The 16,421-nt window shown below is 36.8% G+C and overlaps 2 protein-coding genes across 2 annotated transcripts; both read right to left on the bottom strand.

The window, feature by feature from the left end:
- Positions 1-160: 160 nt before the first annotated feature.
- tctn2 (tectonic family member 2) lies at positions 161-13,223 on the bottom strand. Its single transcript, XM_084115176.1, has 18 exons — positions 13,070-13,223; positions 12,678-12,791; positions 12,142-12,215; positions 9,883-10,084; positions 8,813-8,913; positions 8,283-8,482; positions 7,531-7,651; positions 7,312-7,450; positions 5,156-5,236; positions 4,256-4,369; positions 3,981-4,055; positions 3,790-3,879; positions 3,594-3,711; positions 3,392-3,495; positions 1,710-1,857; positions 1,435-1,578; positions 1,082-1,170; positions 161-464 (listed from the first exon to the last, which is right to left on the bottom strand). The coding sequence occupies exons 1-18, from the start codon at positions 13,155-13,157 to the stop codon at positions 343-345; spliced, it is 2,124 nt and encodes a 707-aa protein (XP_083971302.1). The 5' UTR covers positions 13,158-13,223; the 3' UTR covers positions 161-342.
- A 539-nt stretch (positions 13,224-13,762) lies between these two features.
- On the bottom strand, positions 13,763-15,406 carry ccl19a.1 (chemokine (C-C motif) ligand 19a, tandem duplicate 1). Its single transcript, XM_084113807.1, has 4 exons — positions 15,238-15,406; positions 14,855-14,978; positions 14,546-14,666; positions 13,763-14,030 (listed from the first exon to the last, which is right to left on the bottom strand). The coding sequence occupies exons 1-4, from the start codon at positions 15,389-15,391 to the stop codon at positions 13,992-13,994; spliced, it is 438 nt and encodes a 145-aa protein (XP_083969933.1). The 5' UTR covers positions 15,392-15,406; the 3' UTR covers positions 13,763-13,991.
- Between the last annotated feature and the right edge of the window lie 1,015 nt (positions 15,407-16,421).

Here is a 16,421-nt window from a genome sequence, read left to right as displayed (position 1 = left end):
GTTTTTTATCAAATAAATGCAGCCTTGGTGAGCAGAAGATACTTCTTTTAAAAACATTAAAAATCTTACTAACCCCAAACTTTTGAACGGTATTGTATATTAATTATTATATGTGATCATATGTTACATATATAGTAGTGGAAGAAATAAAATAGTTTTTACATATAAAATATATGTATTTTTATTTTGAAATGAATACATTTAATAAAAAAGTACAAAAGTTTCATTTCACAAAACATAATAAATTATTTATAAAATGTAAAAACCACAAAAGAAAAATAATTACATCTTCGCAGCTATTTACAAATAAATATCATAATTTTCCTTTTCTATCTCTTGCTCTCATAATCGAGCACTGCTCCATGCCTGGCGGATTTGTCTCCATGGCGTTCCTAAAACAGATGCAGCGATGAAGAAGAACACTAGAATAAGACCCTTAGCCAGAGCCTGGGAATACGGCTCACCTGTAAAAAACAAAAAAACATTACCTTCAAACTTTAAGGCCTGGTTTCACAGACAGGGCTTAGACTAAGCCAGGATTAGGCCTTAGTACAATCAGGGCATTTAAGTAGCTTTTATAAGCTTGCCGTAGATGGTGTGAATTTTGAGACAAAACAATGGCACTGACATATACGCCAGAGCAAGTTGCTTTCAGTTAAAACAGCTCAATGCATTTTAAACTATCTTAAGCCGTGTCTGTGAAACCGGGGGTATGACTTAATCAAGGATTTAGGTTCAAATGTAGGCCTACACATTTTTAAATCACCTATATGCAGCTTACTTAAATAGTTCTGTAGTGTGACAAAATAAAAGCACAAATATAACAATGGCTTACACAAGAATTACAAAAATAGTTTTAGATGAGGCACAGCATGTCACACTGCAAGACACTGCTATTAGTGCTTCACGTTTCACATCAAATACCTAAATACACCAAAACATGAGTGATAAACTAGTTAGACACATAATGCCATTTCATATACAAAAATGATATAGTCTATAAAGTGTTGCTGACTCTTACAACAGGACAGAGTTTTCACGGTTATTTCTGTCTTAATCTCTAAGAAATTCAAGCCCTCACCAGTGTAGTATCTTGTGAGAGGGAACGCCAGCTCAGGCCAGCACACATCGTTCCGGTCACAGTCAAACTCTGTGAAGTTAATACTGAACCTGCAGAAGAGAAGACACTTCAGTTCAACTTTACAGAGTTCACAAGACTGCACGACTAGCTTGGATTTGTGAAATAATGCCATATGCAAGCAACAGATTCAAACAAATAGAAATAAGAAAAACTATTTCTGAACTGTATAACATGACATTAAGATTTATTTTATTTATATTTCAAAATAAATGTTGCACCTTTTATCAGAAAAAAAACCATTAAACTGAAAAAACAACAACCTCAAACTCAATATGTATGCGTTTAGGACCGACCTGGATCTAGGGGGTTGTGTAATAAGAGGATTGTCAGTAAAGGTCACAGAAGAGGTCACGGGGAAATTCTGCATTAGCTCTGGGTTAACACAGGGGTTCATCCTGCCAATTACACACTGTATCCTCCATGTTGTTTCTATAAAACTGAGAATTGGAAAAAGAATAAATGGCAAACACAATGTTCAAACCAGCATATGCATCTAGATACATTAAGCTCAAACATTAATGAAAAGCTATCGTTTTTGCTATCAGGATAGTGAGATAAGAACCTGTACCTAATCTCCACTGCCTGGATAACTGTCTGGGGCACACCCTGCACCCTGCCCAAGATGACGCTCCAAACTTGTATGTGGAGGTGGGTCGGGACGGCAGAACACTCTCCACTGCTGCCCTCTGCTGGCTGACTGGAGTTCTGCAGTGATGCTGAGAGGCACAAGAGCAAGAACATCGTTTACTCATTCATTCAGAGCAGTGGTTCTCAAGCAGGAGCCGGAGACCACTAGAGAGCCTCAGCAAACATCTGGGGGGGAAGTTATTTAAATGTAGCTATATTAGCAATCTTTAAGGGATGGATAAACGCACTGGCCTAAAGGGCACTCGAACAGGGGGGATGGCAGACAAGCTGCGGTGGGATCCCCCGCTCAACCATAAAATCAGAGCGTCGCGTCGCTAAACCCATACACAACGTGCCGCACTGCACCACACCACTTCTCCCACCCCCCCACCTCCACTCAACAAGAAATCGAAGCACTGAAGTGCCTTTAGACCATGTCATAACCCATCCCTGACCACAGGTACATATCAGCTTAGACAGAAGGGCCTTTGAATATTGTCTTGGAAAATGGGCAGTCTTGCAGTCAAAAAGGTTGAGAATCACTGACTTAAAGCAGTAAGTAACTTTTTCAAGTGGTGATTTTTTTTAACATTTTTGAAAGAAGCTTATCCAGGCTGAATTTGTTTGATCGAAAATACATTAAAAACAGTAATATTGTGAAATAGTATTACAATTTAAAATAACTGTTACTTTTAAAGCATCATTTATTCCTGTGATGGCAAAGCTGAATTTTCAGCAGCCAATACGCCAATCTTTAGTGTCACATGATCTTCGAGGGTGTGTCTCAATCAGCTCCCGTCACTACTGGTATATATGAACAGCAGAGCAGATATCTTTCTGACATTATTTGTTTATTTTATTTATGGGTACATTTCCCTGCAAAATTTCAGCCATAAATGAATAATAAATGTTAGCTAAGTTATGTTCTAGAGATGTATGTTCATACTAAAATATATCATTAAATAACACATCTTAAAACATGCAATTTATGTTTTGCACTTCAGAATTTCCTTTTAGGGAAAATAGTAAGCATCAGTGCTCCCTGGGTTTTACAGTGCATTGTGGGACTTTTTAGGGAGCGAACGTTTCAGTGCACTGAAAGGACTTTAGCATTGAGACAATCCTTAAAACGGCCGACTGCCTGATCAGTGCCCTGACTATTGAACTAAGGAGCTGACTGAGACACACCCTCAGAAATCATTCTAATATGCTGATTTGCTGTTCAAGAAACATTTCTTATTGTGATCCATGTTGAAAACAGTTGCTTAATTTTTTTTGTGGAAGCCGTGATACATTTTTTTCAGGATTCTTTAAATAGAAAGTTCAAATAGAACAGCTTTTATATGAAATATAATTTTTTTGTAACATTATAAATGCCTTTACTGTCACTTTTGGTAAATTTTATACATTCTTGCTGAGTAAAACTAAAAGTATTAATTTCTTTAAAAAAATACAAATAAATTCCTACTGACCCCAAACTTTTGAATTGTAGTTTATATAGACTTGGCGTATGTGTACATATAAAGACAGCTTGATCAGAATTTAAAGCTGCAACTTTGCAGTTTATAAGATTAGGTATAATCATAATACATATAAGAGATAATTCTATGATGTAGTGCTCACTAGTAATGTTGACCCAATCCACTAGGTTGGAAAAGTTTGGGTTTCCTGTTGTGGAAACGAGTGTAGCAGTCACTAATTCATCTAGGACAGCACGCACCGTTTCTCTGTGAAATGACATGCAAAAGAAAGACTTGTGTCAAATGAAACTGTTCAATAGGAATCTACTGAATTGTGTTCAAAAGCCTTCGGCAATGATACTCACCTCAACTGACTGCACTGTGTCACATTCAGCAAACTCACAGGAATCACACAGCCTGATGTGGAGTTGATCCCGAACAGAGCTGGTCTCAGTTCAGCAGAAGAGCATAGTCCATCTCCACCTGCAGAGGACACAGCACAGGATTAAAGTACTATTTTTGTGTAGTCCTGTATGGATAAATATGGATATGCTACACTACCTGGCTGCCAGAGATTGATCTGGGCCCTCTGTATAACTTCTGTAGCAGAGTCCAAAATGCCACCAATCACTGGCCTCTTCACCAGGTAACCTGTGCAAACATTAGTAATGCATAAGAAATTATTTCCGCTGGATAATTTAAACAATGTTCCTGAGCATCTGAAGCTGAGGTATTATGGGAGTTGCTTTAACCTGAATTCCCAGAGTTTGGCTGAGATGTTTCATTTCCGTTGACAAACACTGCAGAATATCTTCTGGTCAAAGATACTAGATGGGAGGTAAGAGGTAAGATTTTATATATATATATATATATATATATATATATATATATATATATATATATATATATATATATATATATATAAATATGATAGAGAGAAAGAGATGCATTCCATAAGAAAAACATGTGCAGTGAAGAGGTGTGTCGTATTGTAAGAGTGAACAGGAAGACAATAGTTGTGACTTACCAGGTAGAGTGATGTTTGCAGTGGTCCGTTTCACAGTAATGGCAGTGAGGCCATTCTCTCTCCAGTAAAGAGTGTAACTCAAGGCCACAACGACATTATCACACTTTTGTGGCACTAAAAAATAAAATAACAAAATTATACAATGAAAAAGATACAACTTTACATATAATGTCCATCGTGTCTTCAACGAGAAACTTTAGTAATATTTTCTGTATTACTCTTTGATAGGTACAATACCAAATGTTTGGGGTTAGTTAGTTTTTTTAATGAAAGAAGTCTCTTAAGCTCACCAAGACTGTATTTATTTGATCAGAAATACAGTAAAACAGTAATATTGTTACAGTAAAAATTCACTGTTTTCTATTTTATTATATTTTAAAATGTAATATATTCCTGTGATGCAAATAAGAATTTTCAGCATCATTACTCCAGTCTTCAGTGTCACATGATCCTTCAGAAATCATTCTAATATGCAGATTTGCTGCTCAAAAAGCATTACTTATTATTATTATCAATGTAGAAAACAGTTGTAACAGTTGCTTCTTTTTTGTGGAAACTGTGATACTTTTTTTCAGGATTCTTAAAAGAATACAAAGTTCAAAAGAACAACATGCATTTTAAATAGAAATGTTTTATAACATTATAAATGTTTTTACTGACACTTTAATTGCATCAATTTATTGTATCCTTACTGAATAGAAGTACTAATTTCTACTTTTTTTTTACTTTTGAGAGCAATAGTGTATATTATTGATATTTGGTACAAAATTAATGATCAAACTCACAATTTACTGGTTCTTAATATTTTATATTAGGACTACTTCAATATATAGTTAATATTTAAAAATAGATAAACAACTTTTTAAATAAACAACTGCTGAAAATGTTCATTCAACTGACCAGATATGGGCTCAAGAGAATTTGACAGAAATAATCTGAGGTCATTGGCTGTTTCATCCACAACGCTGACTGTGATCACACCTGGGAAGAGTGCAAAAATATGAACGGTCTCACATATGCATATTTGCATGCATACTCAGAAAAACAACATGATCAATAGATTCATAAGCTACAGTATATTTATACAGTGAGGAAAATAAGTATTTGAACACCCTGCTATTTTGCAAGTTCTCCCACTTAGAAATCATGGAGGGGTCTGAAATTGTCATCGTAGGTGCATGTCCACTGTGAGAGACATAATCTAAAAAAAAAAATCCAGAAATCACAATGTATGATTTTTTAACTATTTATTTGTATGATACAGCTGCAAATAAGTATTTGAACACCTGAGAAAACCAATGTTAATATTTGGTACAGTAGCCTTTGTTTGCAATTACAGAGGTCAAACGTTTCCTGTAGTTTTTCACCAGGTTTGCACACACTGCAGGAGGGATTTTGGCCCACTCCTCCACACAGATCTTCTCTAGATCAGTCAGGTTTCTGGGCTGTCGCTGAGAAACACGGAGTTTGAGCTCCCTCCAAAGATTCCCTATTGGGTTTAGGTCTGGAGACTGGCTAGGCCACGCCAGAACCTTGATATGCTTCTTACAGAGCCACTCCTTGGTTATCCTGGCTGTGTGCTTCGGGTCATTGTCATGTTGGAAGACCCAGCCTCGACCCATCTTCAATGCTCTAACTGAGGGAAGGAGGTTGTTCCCCAAAATCTCGCAATACATGGCCCCGGTCATCCTCTCCTTAATACAGTGCAGTCGCCCTGTCCCGTGTGCAGAAAAACACCCCCAAAGCATGATGCTACCACCCCCATGCTTCACAGTAGGGATGGTGTTCTTGGGATGGTACTCATCATTCTTCTTCCTCCAAACACTTTTAGTGGAATTATGACCAAAAAGTTCTATTTTGGTCTCATCTGACCACATGACTTTCTCCCATGACTCCTCTGGATCATCCAAATGGTCATTGGCAAACTTAAGACGGGCCTTGACATGTGCTGGTTTAAGCAGGGGAACCTTACGTGCCATGCATGATTTCAAACCATGACGTCTTAGTGTATTACCAACAGTAACCTTGGAAACGGTGGTCCCAGCTCTTTTCAGGTCATTGACCAGTTCCTCCCGTGTAGTTCTGGGCTGATTTCTCACCTTTCTTAGGATCATTGAGACCCCACGAGGTGAGATCTTGCATGGAGCCCCAGTCCGAGGGAGATTGACAGTCATGTTTAGCTTCTTCCATTTTCTAATGATTACTCCAACAGTGGACCTTTTTTCACCAAGCTGCTTGGCAATTTCCCCGTAGCCCTTTCCAGCCTTGTGGAGGTGTACAATTTTGTCTCTAGTGTCTTTGGACAGCTCTTTGGTCTTGGCCATGTTAGTAGTTGGATTCTTACTGATTGTATGGGGTGGACAGGTGTCTTTATGCAGCTAACGACCTCAAACAGGTGCATCTAATTTAGGATAATAAATGGAGTGGAGGTGGACATTTTAAAGGCAGACTAACAGGTCTTTGAGGGTCAGAATTCTAGCTGATAGACAGGTGTTCAAATACTTATTTGCAGCTGTATCATACAAATAAATAGTTAAAAAATCATACATTGTGATTTCTGGATTTTTTTTTTTAGATTATGTCTCTCACAGTGGACATGCACCTACGATGACAATTTCAGACCCCTCCATGATTTCTAAGTGGGAGAACTTGCAAAATAGCAGGGTGTTCAAATACTTATTTTCCTCACTGTATATCTGAATCATATCATTGAGGGTAGATTCACCATTCCCATGCTATTCCTTAAAAGCATAAAGTTGTATTCTTCAAAAACACTGTCAAATGAGTAAAAGACACACTTGGGAAGGACATTTTCGTACTTTGCTGCCTGAAATAGCACACTGAAGATGGATCTCTGATAAACCCATCTATGTTGACATGGCATAAAAGGATTTTAGATTTTCTCACAATGTTTTATCAGATATGGAGACCTTTTGTACATTTGATTCAATAGTATCTACTGCAACATGCTAGATATTCTATTATGTTGTAATATGTGGTTTATGTTCTTGTGTTTGGTTGAGGAAAGCAAATAAACAATCATATTGAATATCTACCTCCCAATCCATCTTTAACATCCAACCTCAGGTCATCTGATGGTGATGGACAGGACTGCAGCCTCCTCACACACTGAGACTCAAAGTTTTCCAAAAATGCCACTGGAGCATTGTCTGCACACTGGCCCAGTCCAGAGTTCTGCTCAGAGGACAGATACACACATGCATGAATGCGTGCACACATATAAACAGACACGTACACTAGCAATGTTATCTAACCTGTGGGATGGTGAAGTATTGGTCATCTTTAGTGAATATTGGATCCCCCTGGCGGTAGTTTATGAGAGGTACAGCAGCTGTCACCTGCAGGGCTTGGAATGATGGACTGGGCTTTGGGGAGCTGTAAAAACCCATGCAAATTTAGAAAATCATCAAACATGCACTACCATTCAATAGAGTCAGTAAGTTTTTTTGTTCTTTTCTACAAAAATTAATAATTTCATTCAGCAAGAATGCATTAAATTGATCAAAAGTGACAGTAAAGACATTTATAATGTTACAAAAGATTTCTGTTTCAAATAAATGCTGTTCTTTTGAACTCATTATTCATAAAATAAATAATGCATCACAGCGTTCAAATATTAAACAGCAGACCTGTTTTCAGCTTTGTAATAATAACAAGAAATGTTTCTTGAGCAGCAAATCAGCATTAGAAGGATTTCTGAAGGATCATGTGACACTGAAGACTGAAGTAATGATGCTGTAAATTCAGCTTTGCCATCACAGGAATACATTACATTTTAAAATATATTAATTTAAAACAGAAAACACTTTACAATATTTCTGTTCTTACTGTATTTTTGAATTAAATAAATGCAACCTTGGTGAGCATAAGATACTTTTTTCTTATTGACGCCAAACTTTTGAACAGAAGTGTATTTTTGAATAAGTCTAATAATACATGGAGTTGTACATAAACAAAACTGAAACTGTACACAAGATAATGCACTAGAAGAACTTTCACTCCTTACACAGTCCGACCATCATAGAAAAGTCCCAGAAAGGGGTTGTTGTCCGAGGGGGAGGTGACACAGAGAAAGGGGAACCAATCAGGGTCATTTTCAGAGGACTGAGGTGAGCACTGATACTCTGGAACAGGACTAAAACTTCCCCCAAATGGGCCAGGAAGACACTGAGTCGCAAACAAATGCAGAACTTCTTGAGTGCAGTCCTAAAAGAGAAAAATGACACTCATAAATAAACTAAGAATTTATCATGCCCCACTTTGTTGATGTAAGCTTTACAAAGCACTAACCTACATTTTTTTCTTATTCGAGAAGCCGTTTCACTCAGATATACATCACAACAGGGATGAAAAGACTATCGCAGCTTCTGTTTTATGACGCATTTAATGTAAGGCTTAGCAAAGTGTCAACTGGATCAACAGCAGAATCCCATTGAAAAGGACTGATGTATTAAAGACAGATGTTCAACTGTCCACCTATCATGATTAAATACATTTACCGAATAAACTAAACTTTCTCCAAGCTTTAATTATTACCTGGTCACAACAGCAGCGTATGTCACACTCGCCAAGGGAAACATCACATGGGCAGCTGCCGAGAGGCTGAAACACTTGGTTGGGAATGGCTGTTTTATTTTCTGCAAAAAATCAAATATGCATTATGATATAATACAAGAAACATTAACGCATTTAAGATTCCTCCATGAAAAAGTACTATAGCGGTACCATGGTACAAATGATGGTCTCAGAGGGTAATGCCAAGATTTGGCGAACAATTTTATCTGAAGTGACATTGCATTAAAGGTATGCATATAAACATTTCCTGGGAATTAAACCCAAGACCTTGCTATTATTAGCACCATGCTTGTGATGTTCCTCAAATTAGCACCATGCTTGTGATGTTCCTCAAATTTACTTCTGCTAAATTAATATATGCAAACAAAAATGCTTAAGTGATATTAAACGAATAAACGAAGTAATATTAAACGAACCATGGAATTTGATGGTACTTTGAATATACTGCTTTATCGCTGATTTGGCTTCATTTTATAAGTTTTGCAACATCGACACTGTTATTGAAATGAATTGAATCCGCAATGAACCTACTCAAAGTGAATAACGAAACCATTGTCTTCTGTAGAGCTGCTTATCTAAACTGAACACAATAAACTTCACACAGTTATTGAACTGAGCTGAATAATGACAGTATTGTTCCCTTTAGACATTCTACTAACTATAAGTAACTTTGCAACTACATGTCAACTAACTCTCATTAATTTGCAACTACATGTAAACTAATTATCATTAGAGAATTGGTAGACTGTTACGTTAAGGTTAGGATTAGTAGAATAAGTTGACATGTACTTGCAAAGGTACTTAGAATGTCTATTGAGGAGCATCAAAATAAAGTATTAGCAGAAATTAAGCAGACAGTCTCCTAATACTCTAATGATGTAGTTGCAACAGAGTTGTTGTATTGTATAAAGTGCTTTATAAATAAAGGTGACCTGACTACTAAAAATCAACAATAGTAGTCCCACCACGGTACTAAAAACCAGGTTGTACTACAGCACTTCAAATTCAGTAACATGAAAAGAGACACTAACCAGAAAGGGGTTTGTTGGGGAAGATCTGAGCATAAATATGGGTCTGTATGATGAGTGAGGCTTTGGGGGTTTCATTAGCACATGCAGACACAAGGAGAGTCTCCTGGACACAGAGCGGCTCCAGGCAGCAGTCCGGGACAGATGTTTCATTCCCACACAGCTGCAGACTGCGGTTGAGACTCACTCGCACCAGGAAGGCATTCTGATATATTGGTATTCAACAGAAAGAATATAATGGTATTAAATATTTCAAAGTTCCAGTATTGCTTATGTTTTGAAATAAACAATAAATAAATGTATTACAATCCCATTCACAACAAGAACGATAACTATGTTCGCGTCCACACCAGCGGGCGATATCGTTCTTTTGTTAATCGTAAGCGCGCACTGCAGGGTTGTCATCTGCTGCTTAAAATGCTCGAGCTCTTTAAAGCTGGATGGATTCTGATTGGCTGTCAATGTTTTTATCTTTCATCAGCTGGAAAAAAATCGTTCTGACAGTGATTCCAACTATATCGTTTCTTTGTGCCGTTAGCGTAATAGCAGCGGTGTGAACTCTGTGAACCATTGTAGTGTATAATGTGGTGTATTTCAGGTTAGGTGAGGGGTTCTTGTGGTATATGAGCCTTGGGCTGTGTTTATGAAACCCTGAGGCAGAAGTTTCAACAAAAGAACGCAATATGTCATTTAGCTTGAGGAGGCATACTGTGGAAAATAACAGTATCTGGAAAATCAAGCAGTCAAAATGTATAGTTGAGTCGCTCATTCTGGTTTGTCAAACTTGAATGTCAGGGATATTCCTAGCATGTTTATTGAAGTTATTTTTCCACCATGAAATTAGTTAAGTTAGTTAAGTTTTCATATGAACAACAGATATTAATGTACAAATTTCAAGAAGGTCAGCTCCATTCCATACTATGAGCTGAAGCAATTTTTTTTTGTTTTTAAAAGAAGTCTCTTATGCTCACCAAGACTTATTTGATAAAAAATCAGACTTATTGTGAAATATTATTACAATTTAATTCTCAAATAAACAGACATTTTAAAATGTAATTTATTACTGTGATGCGAAGCTGAATTTTTCCAGCATTGTTACTCAAGGCTTCAGTGTCACATGATCCTTCAGAAATAAATCTAATATGATGATTAGCCGCTCAAAAAAAGAGCGGCTAATCATCTTTATGATTAGCCGCTTGTGTTGCTTAAAATTTTTTGTGGAGGACCAAGGATTCTTTGATGAATAGAAAGCACTGATTTGAAATAGAAAGATTTTGTAACATTATAAATACCTTTACTGTTACTTTTAATCAATCGAATGCATTTTTCCTCAATAAAAGTATTAATTTCATCAAGGTCCAGTTCTTGATATTAACTAGTTGCTTATTAGCATGCATATTACTAGGATATTGGCTGTTTAATAGTAACTATAAAGCACATATTAATGCCTTATTATGCATGACCATTTTCTACATCCCTTTATCCTACCCAATCCCTAAACTTAAACTTAACAACTACCTTACTATTAATAGTATCTACTTTATAACATAATAACTATTAATAAGCAACTATTAATTTATTAGGAGTTTATTGAGGCAAAAGTTGTAGTTAGTTAATAGTGAGAATTAGACCTTAATCTAAAGTGTGATCACAAAAATCTTACAGACCCCAGAATATACTTCTTAGAAGATACTTCCTTACCAGAGCAACTTACAAGAAAGTGCCATTTCACAACAGTGAAAATTACCACAAAAAGTACCAACTGTCTGAATGCTCTATTAAACTCTAAAGTAACTGCTACGCCCTGTGCTGAGATGCCTAAAGAAATAGAAAGGAAAGTAGTTTCTCATTTTACTTCGACAGCGCCCAAAAGATTATTACAAATCCCTGGGCATGTTCTGGAGCTCATAATACGCATCTCTCTACAAACTATTTCCCTGATAGGGCTAAGCAGAAAAACAGAAGGGGGAATTTCATGCACAAAAACGTGATGCGTAGGTGATAATCACACCCTGCTTAATGACAGGTTGACTGGAATAAACGTTAATAATACAGTTTGCCTTTTCCTGTTATTTCACCGGGGACTTCACAAGTAAATTTCTTGATGTCTTGATTCTCGTTAACTGTTGGAAATTCTTTTCATGTTACATAGCTAGATTTTTTTTAGTACCTTCTAAACAGAATAAAGATGGAGATTTATTAAACAGTATTTGCCCTTCTATACTGCATAAACCTACAGTTAATGTGGCAGAATAAACTCACCTTCCCAATTAATTCATATGAAAGATTCCACTGTGTTTGATAAACCGGCACACAAGATGACGATGGGATGCTTCCTGAAGTAGTTCACAATGAAAACATTTGTTGAAGATCAAATATTACAGTATGCATGGGTAACACTTAACAATAAGGTTCCATTTGTTAACATTAGTTCAGTCATTAGTTAACGTGCTTCGAAAAATGCTTAGTTCACCCAAAAATCTGTCATTATTTACTCACCCTCAAGTTGTTCCAAACCTGTATGAGTTTCTTTCTTCTGCTGAACACAAAATAAAATATTTTGAAGACATTGACTTCCATTTTTCATAAGTCAATGTCTTCAAAATATCTTCTTTTGTGTTCAGCAGAAGAAAGAAATTTATACAGGTTTGGAACAACTTGAGGGTGAGTAAATAATGACAGAATTTTCATTTTAGGGTGAACTATCGATTTAATGCATTAACTAATGTTAACTAACGGGACCTTACAGTAATGCAAATAGTTGTTATAGGTGTTTGAATAGAAATGTAATTGTCTACCTGTTGCATTTGAGGATGAAACAGCGCTGATGCTGAAGGAAATGCCAGACACGTTTCCAACCAGAAATGATGATATTCTTGGACCAGATGCCAGAATAAACGCAGGCTGAAACACTGAAATAATCATACATTCATATATTCCCTATTGATTTCAGATGTAACGTTATGTTACGATTGACTCTGGAATGTAAGGGTTTATTTAAATATTTATGGAGTTATTAATGAATACATGCTTTATTTAGATTATTAATATATGCTTTAATTATAAATTCAAGCTTGCGTTTCTCCATGGCAACAAGATGTTTGCTAACAGTTACCCAGCTAGCTGGCTTTGTTTTTGTTCTGTTTACGGGTTTTCTTACTGATATTTCATTTATTCAAAGCTCACTTACCAACATTACAAATAGTTCCGTCATTTAAGAGCATAATAATTATACACAGAAAATGAAATACGAAGTGAGAGCCTGAAAATCGTGTCATAATGTGGCGTTGGTCTGACTAGACCTCTTCTTCGTGATTGCTTGATGGCGCTACACAGAAGAAGAGATCAGATCAGCTCATAGCGCCGCTCAGTGGCGTTAAGCGCTAGTGTGTGTGTGTGTGTGTGTGTGTGTGTGTGTGTGTTCATGTTTTTCTATCCTGGTCAATAATATCTGTCAGACCCTTCTCATCCTGGTGGGGACTACCACAGACTCATGGGGACTCGTGTCACAGTAGAGACCTAAATTGAGGTCCCCATGGGTAAACAAGCTTATAAATCATTCAGAATGAGTTTTTTTGGAAATGTAAAAATGCAGAAAGTTTTCTGTGATGGGTAGGTTTAGGGGTAGGGTTAGTGTAAGGAGATTAAGTCTATGGAGAGTCCCCACAAAGATAGTAAACCAGACGTGTGTGTGTGTGTGTGTGTGTGTGTGTGTGTGTGTAAGTGTGTGTGTGTGCGCGTGTGCGTGTGTGTGTACATTATATAAACACAAACTTTACGTTAGATGAATCGATCTGACGGCACTAGTTACTACCCAGCACTATATGCATTTATCATGTCTATAAAGTCAGACGTCACATAAAGAATACAGTCCCACCAACAATTGTGTTAATCAACTAATTTATTAAATCCAACAAGATGATTATATCAAAATACAACAAACAAACAGAAAAAAAAATGTATTTGTGAATAATAACTTGCAACTTCACACAACTTGGCCTGATGTTAGGCAATCCTGAATGAGGAAGAAATAGATATATATATATATTTTTTTTTTTATAAAACAGAAAGATGTTAGCTGCCATTGTGTTTGTGTGTGTGTGTGTGTTCACTCAAACAGTCAAATCCTTCAGGGCATGACAGCGTTTCTCCTGAAATAAAAGCACACAAAGCAAACCATTAGTTAAAGCTTATAAAGAGATTGTAGACTTTCACTTGACTGTCAACATCAAATTTAATAGTTCTAATGTTTACTGTAGCATTCCTATCAGAATTCTGATACTAATTCTAATTGCATTATTAGAAATAGAGATCTGCTGCACATGCTTCATGTAAAATGCTCGACTGAGTCCAAGTCTGAGTCCACATTGTTGGTGGTCTGTTTAAAGCTCAGTAAATCTGCCGTAGGAAGATGTTTTGGCTTGTGGTTTCATAGTTGAATAGTTTGTGGTTTTGGATGAGTAAGATTTTAACATCCAAATCGAGATCTTACTACATATAAACAATGTCATGAGTCAGAGGAAAACCAGAGAAGAGAAAGTGACCTGCTGCAGGACTTGCAATAACAATGACATGCCTGTTATGCAACCGGTTTTATGTCATCCGATAGACAGCTGAGGAAATAAAACTATCAAGCTACTGAATAAATCTGAGGTAAATTACATACACTGAATTTGATTTCTTTGCACTTCTTGAGCCTAGTGTCCAGAAACTTGATATGCTCTTTAACCCACTGCTCTTCAGCTGCAGTCGGGGCGCAAAGGCTCCGACCTCTCCTGGTCATGAATCTGAAAGATAATTGATTCAAGCGCATTATTTGACTAGAACAGACAATTAGAGCATGCTTACTACACACTTTCACATCTGCTTTGCTTAGAAATGTGATCCGAAGTTTCCCAGGCTCCCACACATAACCCCGGATTTTGAACTGCATATAAGCATCCAGTATTCTCCAGTATTTGATGAATGTACTTACACAACAGCATCACAGGAGCATCCTTCACCTTTGAACTGCTTCCGGTAAGTGAGGAGGACATGTTTAGGAATGGTTTTATGGCTGACCGTCAGGCAACAGTCCAATGCTAAGTCTGCCTGAGCATCTGAGAAAGATCAAGATAAAAGGGAAACAGAAATATTAGAGACAAGACATGGGAAGACAGGAAAAGGAGGGATCAGCATCACCTGTGTCTGCTTCTAGAGAATTCTCCGAAAACATGTGTGTAAGAAAAACAACAAATTACATTTCTTTGTTTTCTGTGAATACTTGCTTGACACATATGCTATCATACATGAAAGATCAGAAGAAATGAATGAAATAAGCACATGCAATGGATGAAGGAAGAAAACATGAGCGATTACCTGCCGGACTGCAGTAGAGAACGAACGCCAGTGCACAGAGAGTCACACTCAGCGCAGGAATGACGGATGAAGCCATGGCAAAGGGAGCAGAAGATGCAAGAACAAGCGTTGAGTCGGTCCTGCTCAAGTGGCTGGAAGATCCTGACACTCTCATCACTCCATCACTCCAGTTTTATACAAGCTTAAGTTTCACTATGACATATAGTCCCTCCCAGATCCTGTAAAAAAAAAAAAAAAAAGTCAAAGCAGGAGAGGCTGAACCAGAGGTTGTGACCTGGACAAAAGTTTTTTGTTTTTTTTAAATGAAGAGCCATGCTTACAGCACAATGCACCATTCTCTGTATCTGTTCCTCACTCTCTCTTTTCTCTTTCCCATTTATGCCCACATAAAAACTCTCACAGACTCTCACATACTTTCTCACTCAAAGGCCAATAGTCTGAATCTGGCAAATGTTTCAAAATGACTGAAGTAGTTCAGCTAAACCTGCCAAACTGAACAATTTGCTCAGCTTCATATGTAGTTACTGCATCTGTCCTTGGCAATGCAGAGCCGGGAATTCCAGAGGGTTAAAAAAAGGAAAAATATCTGTTAATGTTTACTTACTGTAACACAGTTAATTATTATTGGTGTGTGTGTGGTTCAGGTAAATCCTATGTTAAAATCTTCCATAAAGATTCCATAAAGATTTTTGGTCCCTATGAGGAAAACAGCTTATAAATCATAATAAGTGATGTTTTTTGAACTTTTAAAAATGCAGAAAGTTTTCTATGATGGGTAGGTTTAGATTTAGGGGATATAATATACAGTTTGTACAGTATAAAAATCATTATGTCTATGGAAAGTCCCTATTAAACATGAAAACACAACAAGTGTGTGTGTGTGTGCGCACGCGCGTGTGTATGTGGGAAACTACATAGTGAATTCTGTTGGGTTTATTGTAAAAGTTTGAATGTCAAAGCACAACCTTATGTACTGTTTACAGTATGTACTGATAGATTGGCTTAATGGCTGAATATTTAGGGTTGTAAACAGGTGGTTATCAGATTAAATTCTTAAATGCATGTGTGGGAATAAAAATGTAGATAAAATCTAACAGTGTTATGAAAAATGCCTTTCTATTCAGCATTGCCATTGTGCATTTGAATAAAACAGGGGATTCACAAAATTTCAGACTGCACACCCT

Source organism: Abramis brama (genome assembly GCF_963993115.1).
Source record: "Abramis brama genome assembly, chromosome: 5".
Classification (NCBI taxonomy): domain Eukaryota; kingdom Metazoa; phylum Chordata; class Actinopteri; order Cypriniformes; family Leuciscidae; genus Abramis; species Abramis brama.
The sequence above is the reverse complement of the archived record's forward strand: the minus strand, read 5'-3'. Positions and strand labels throughout refer to the sequence as shown.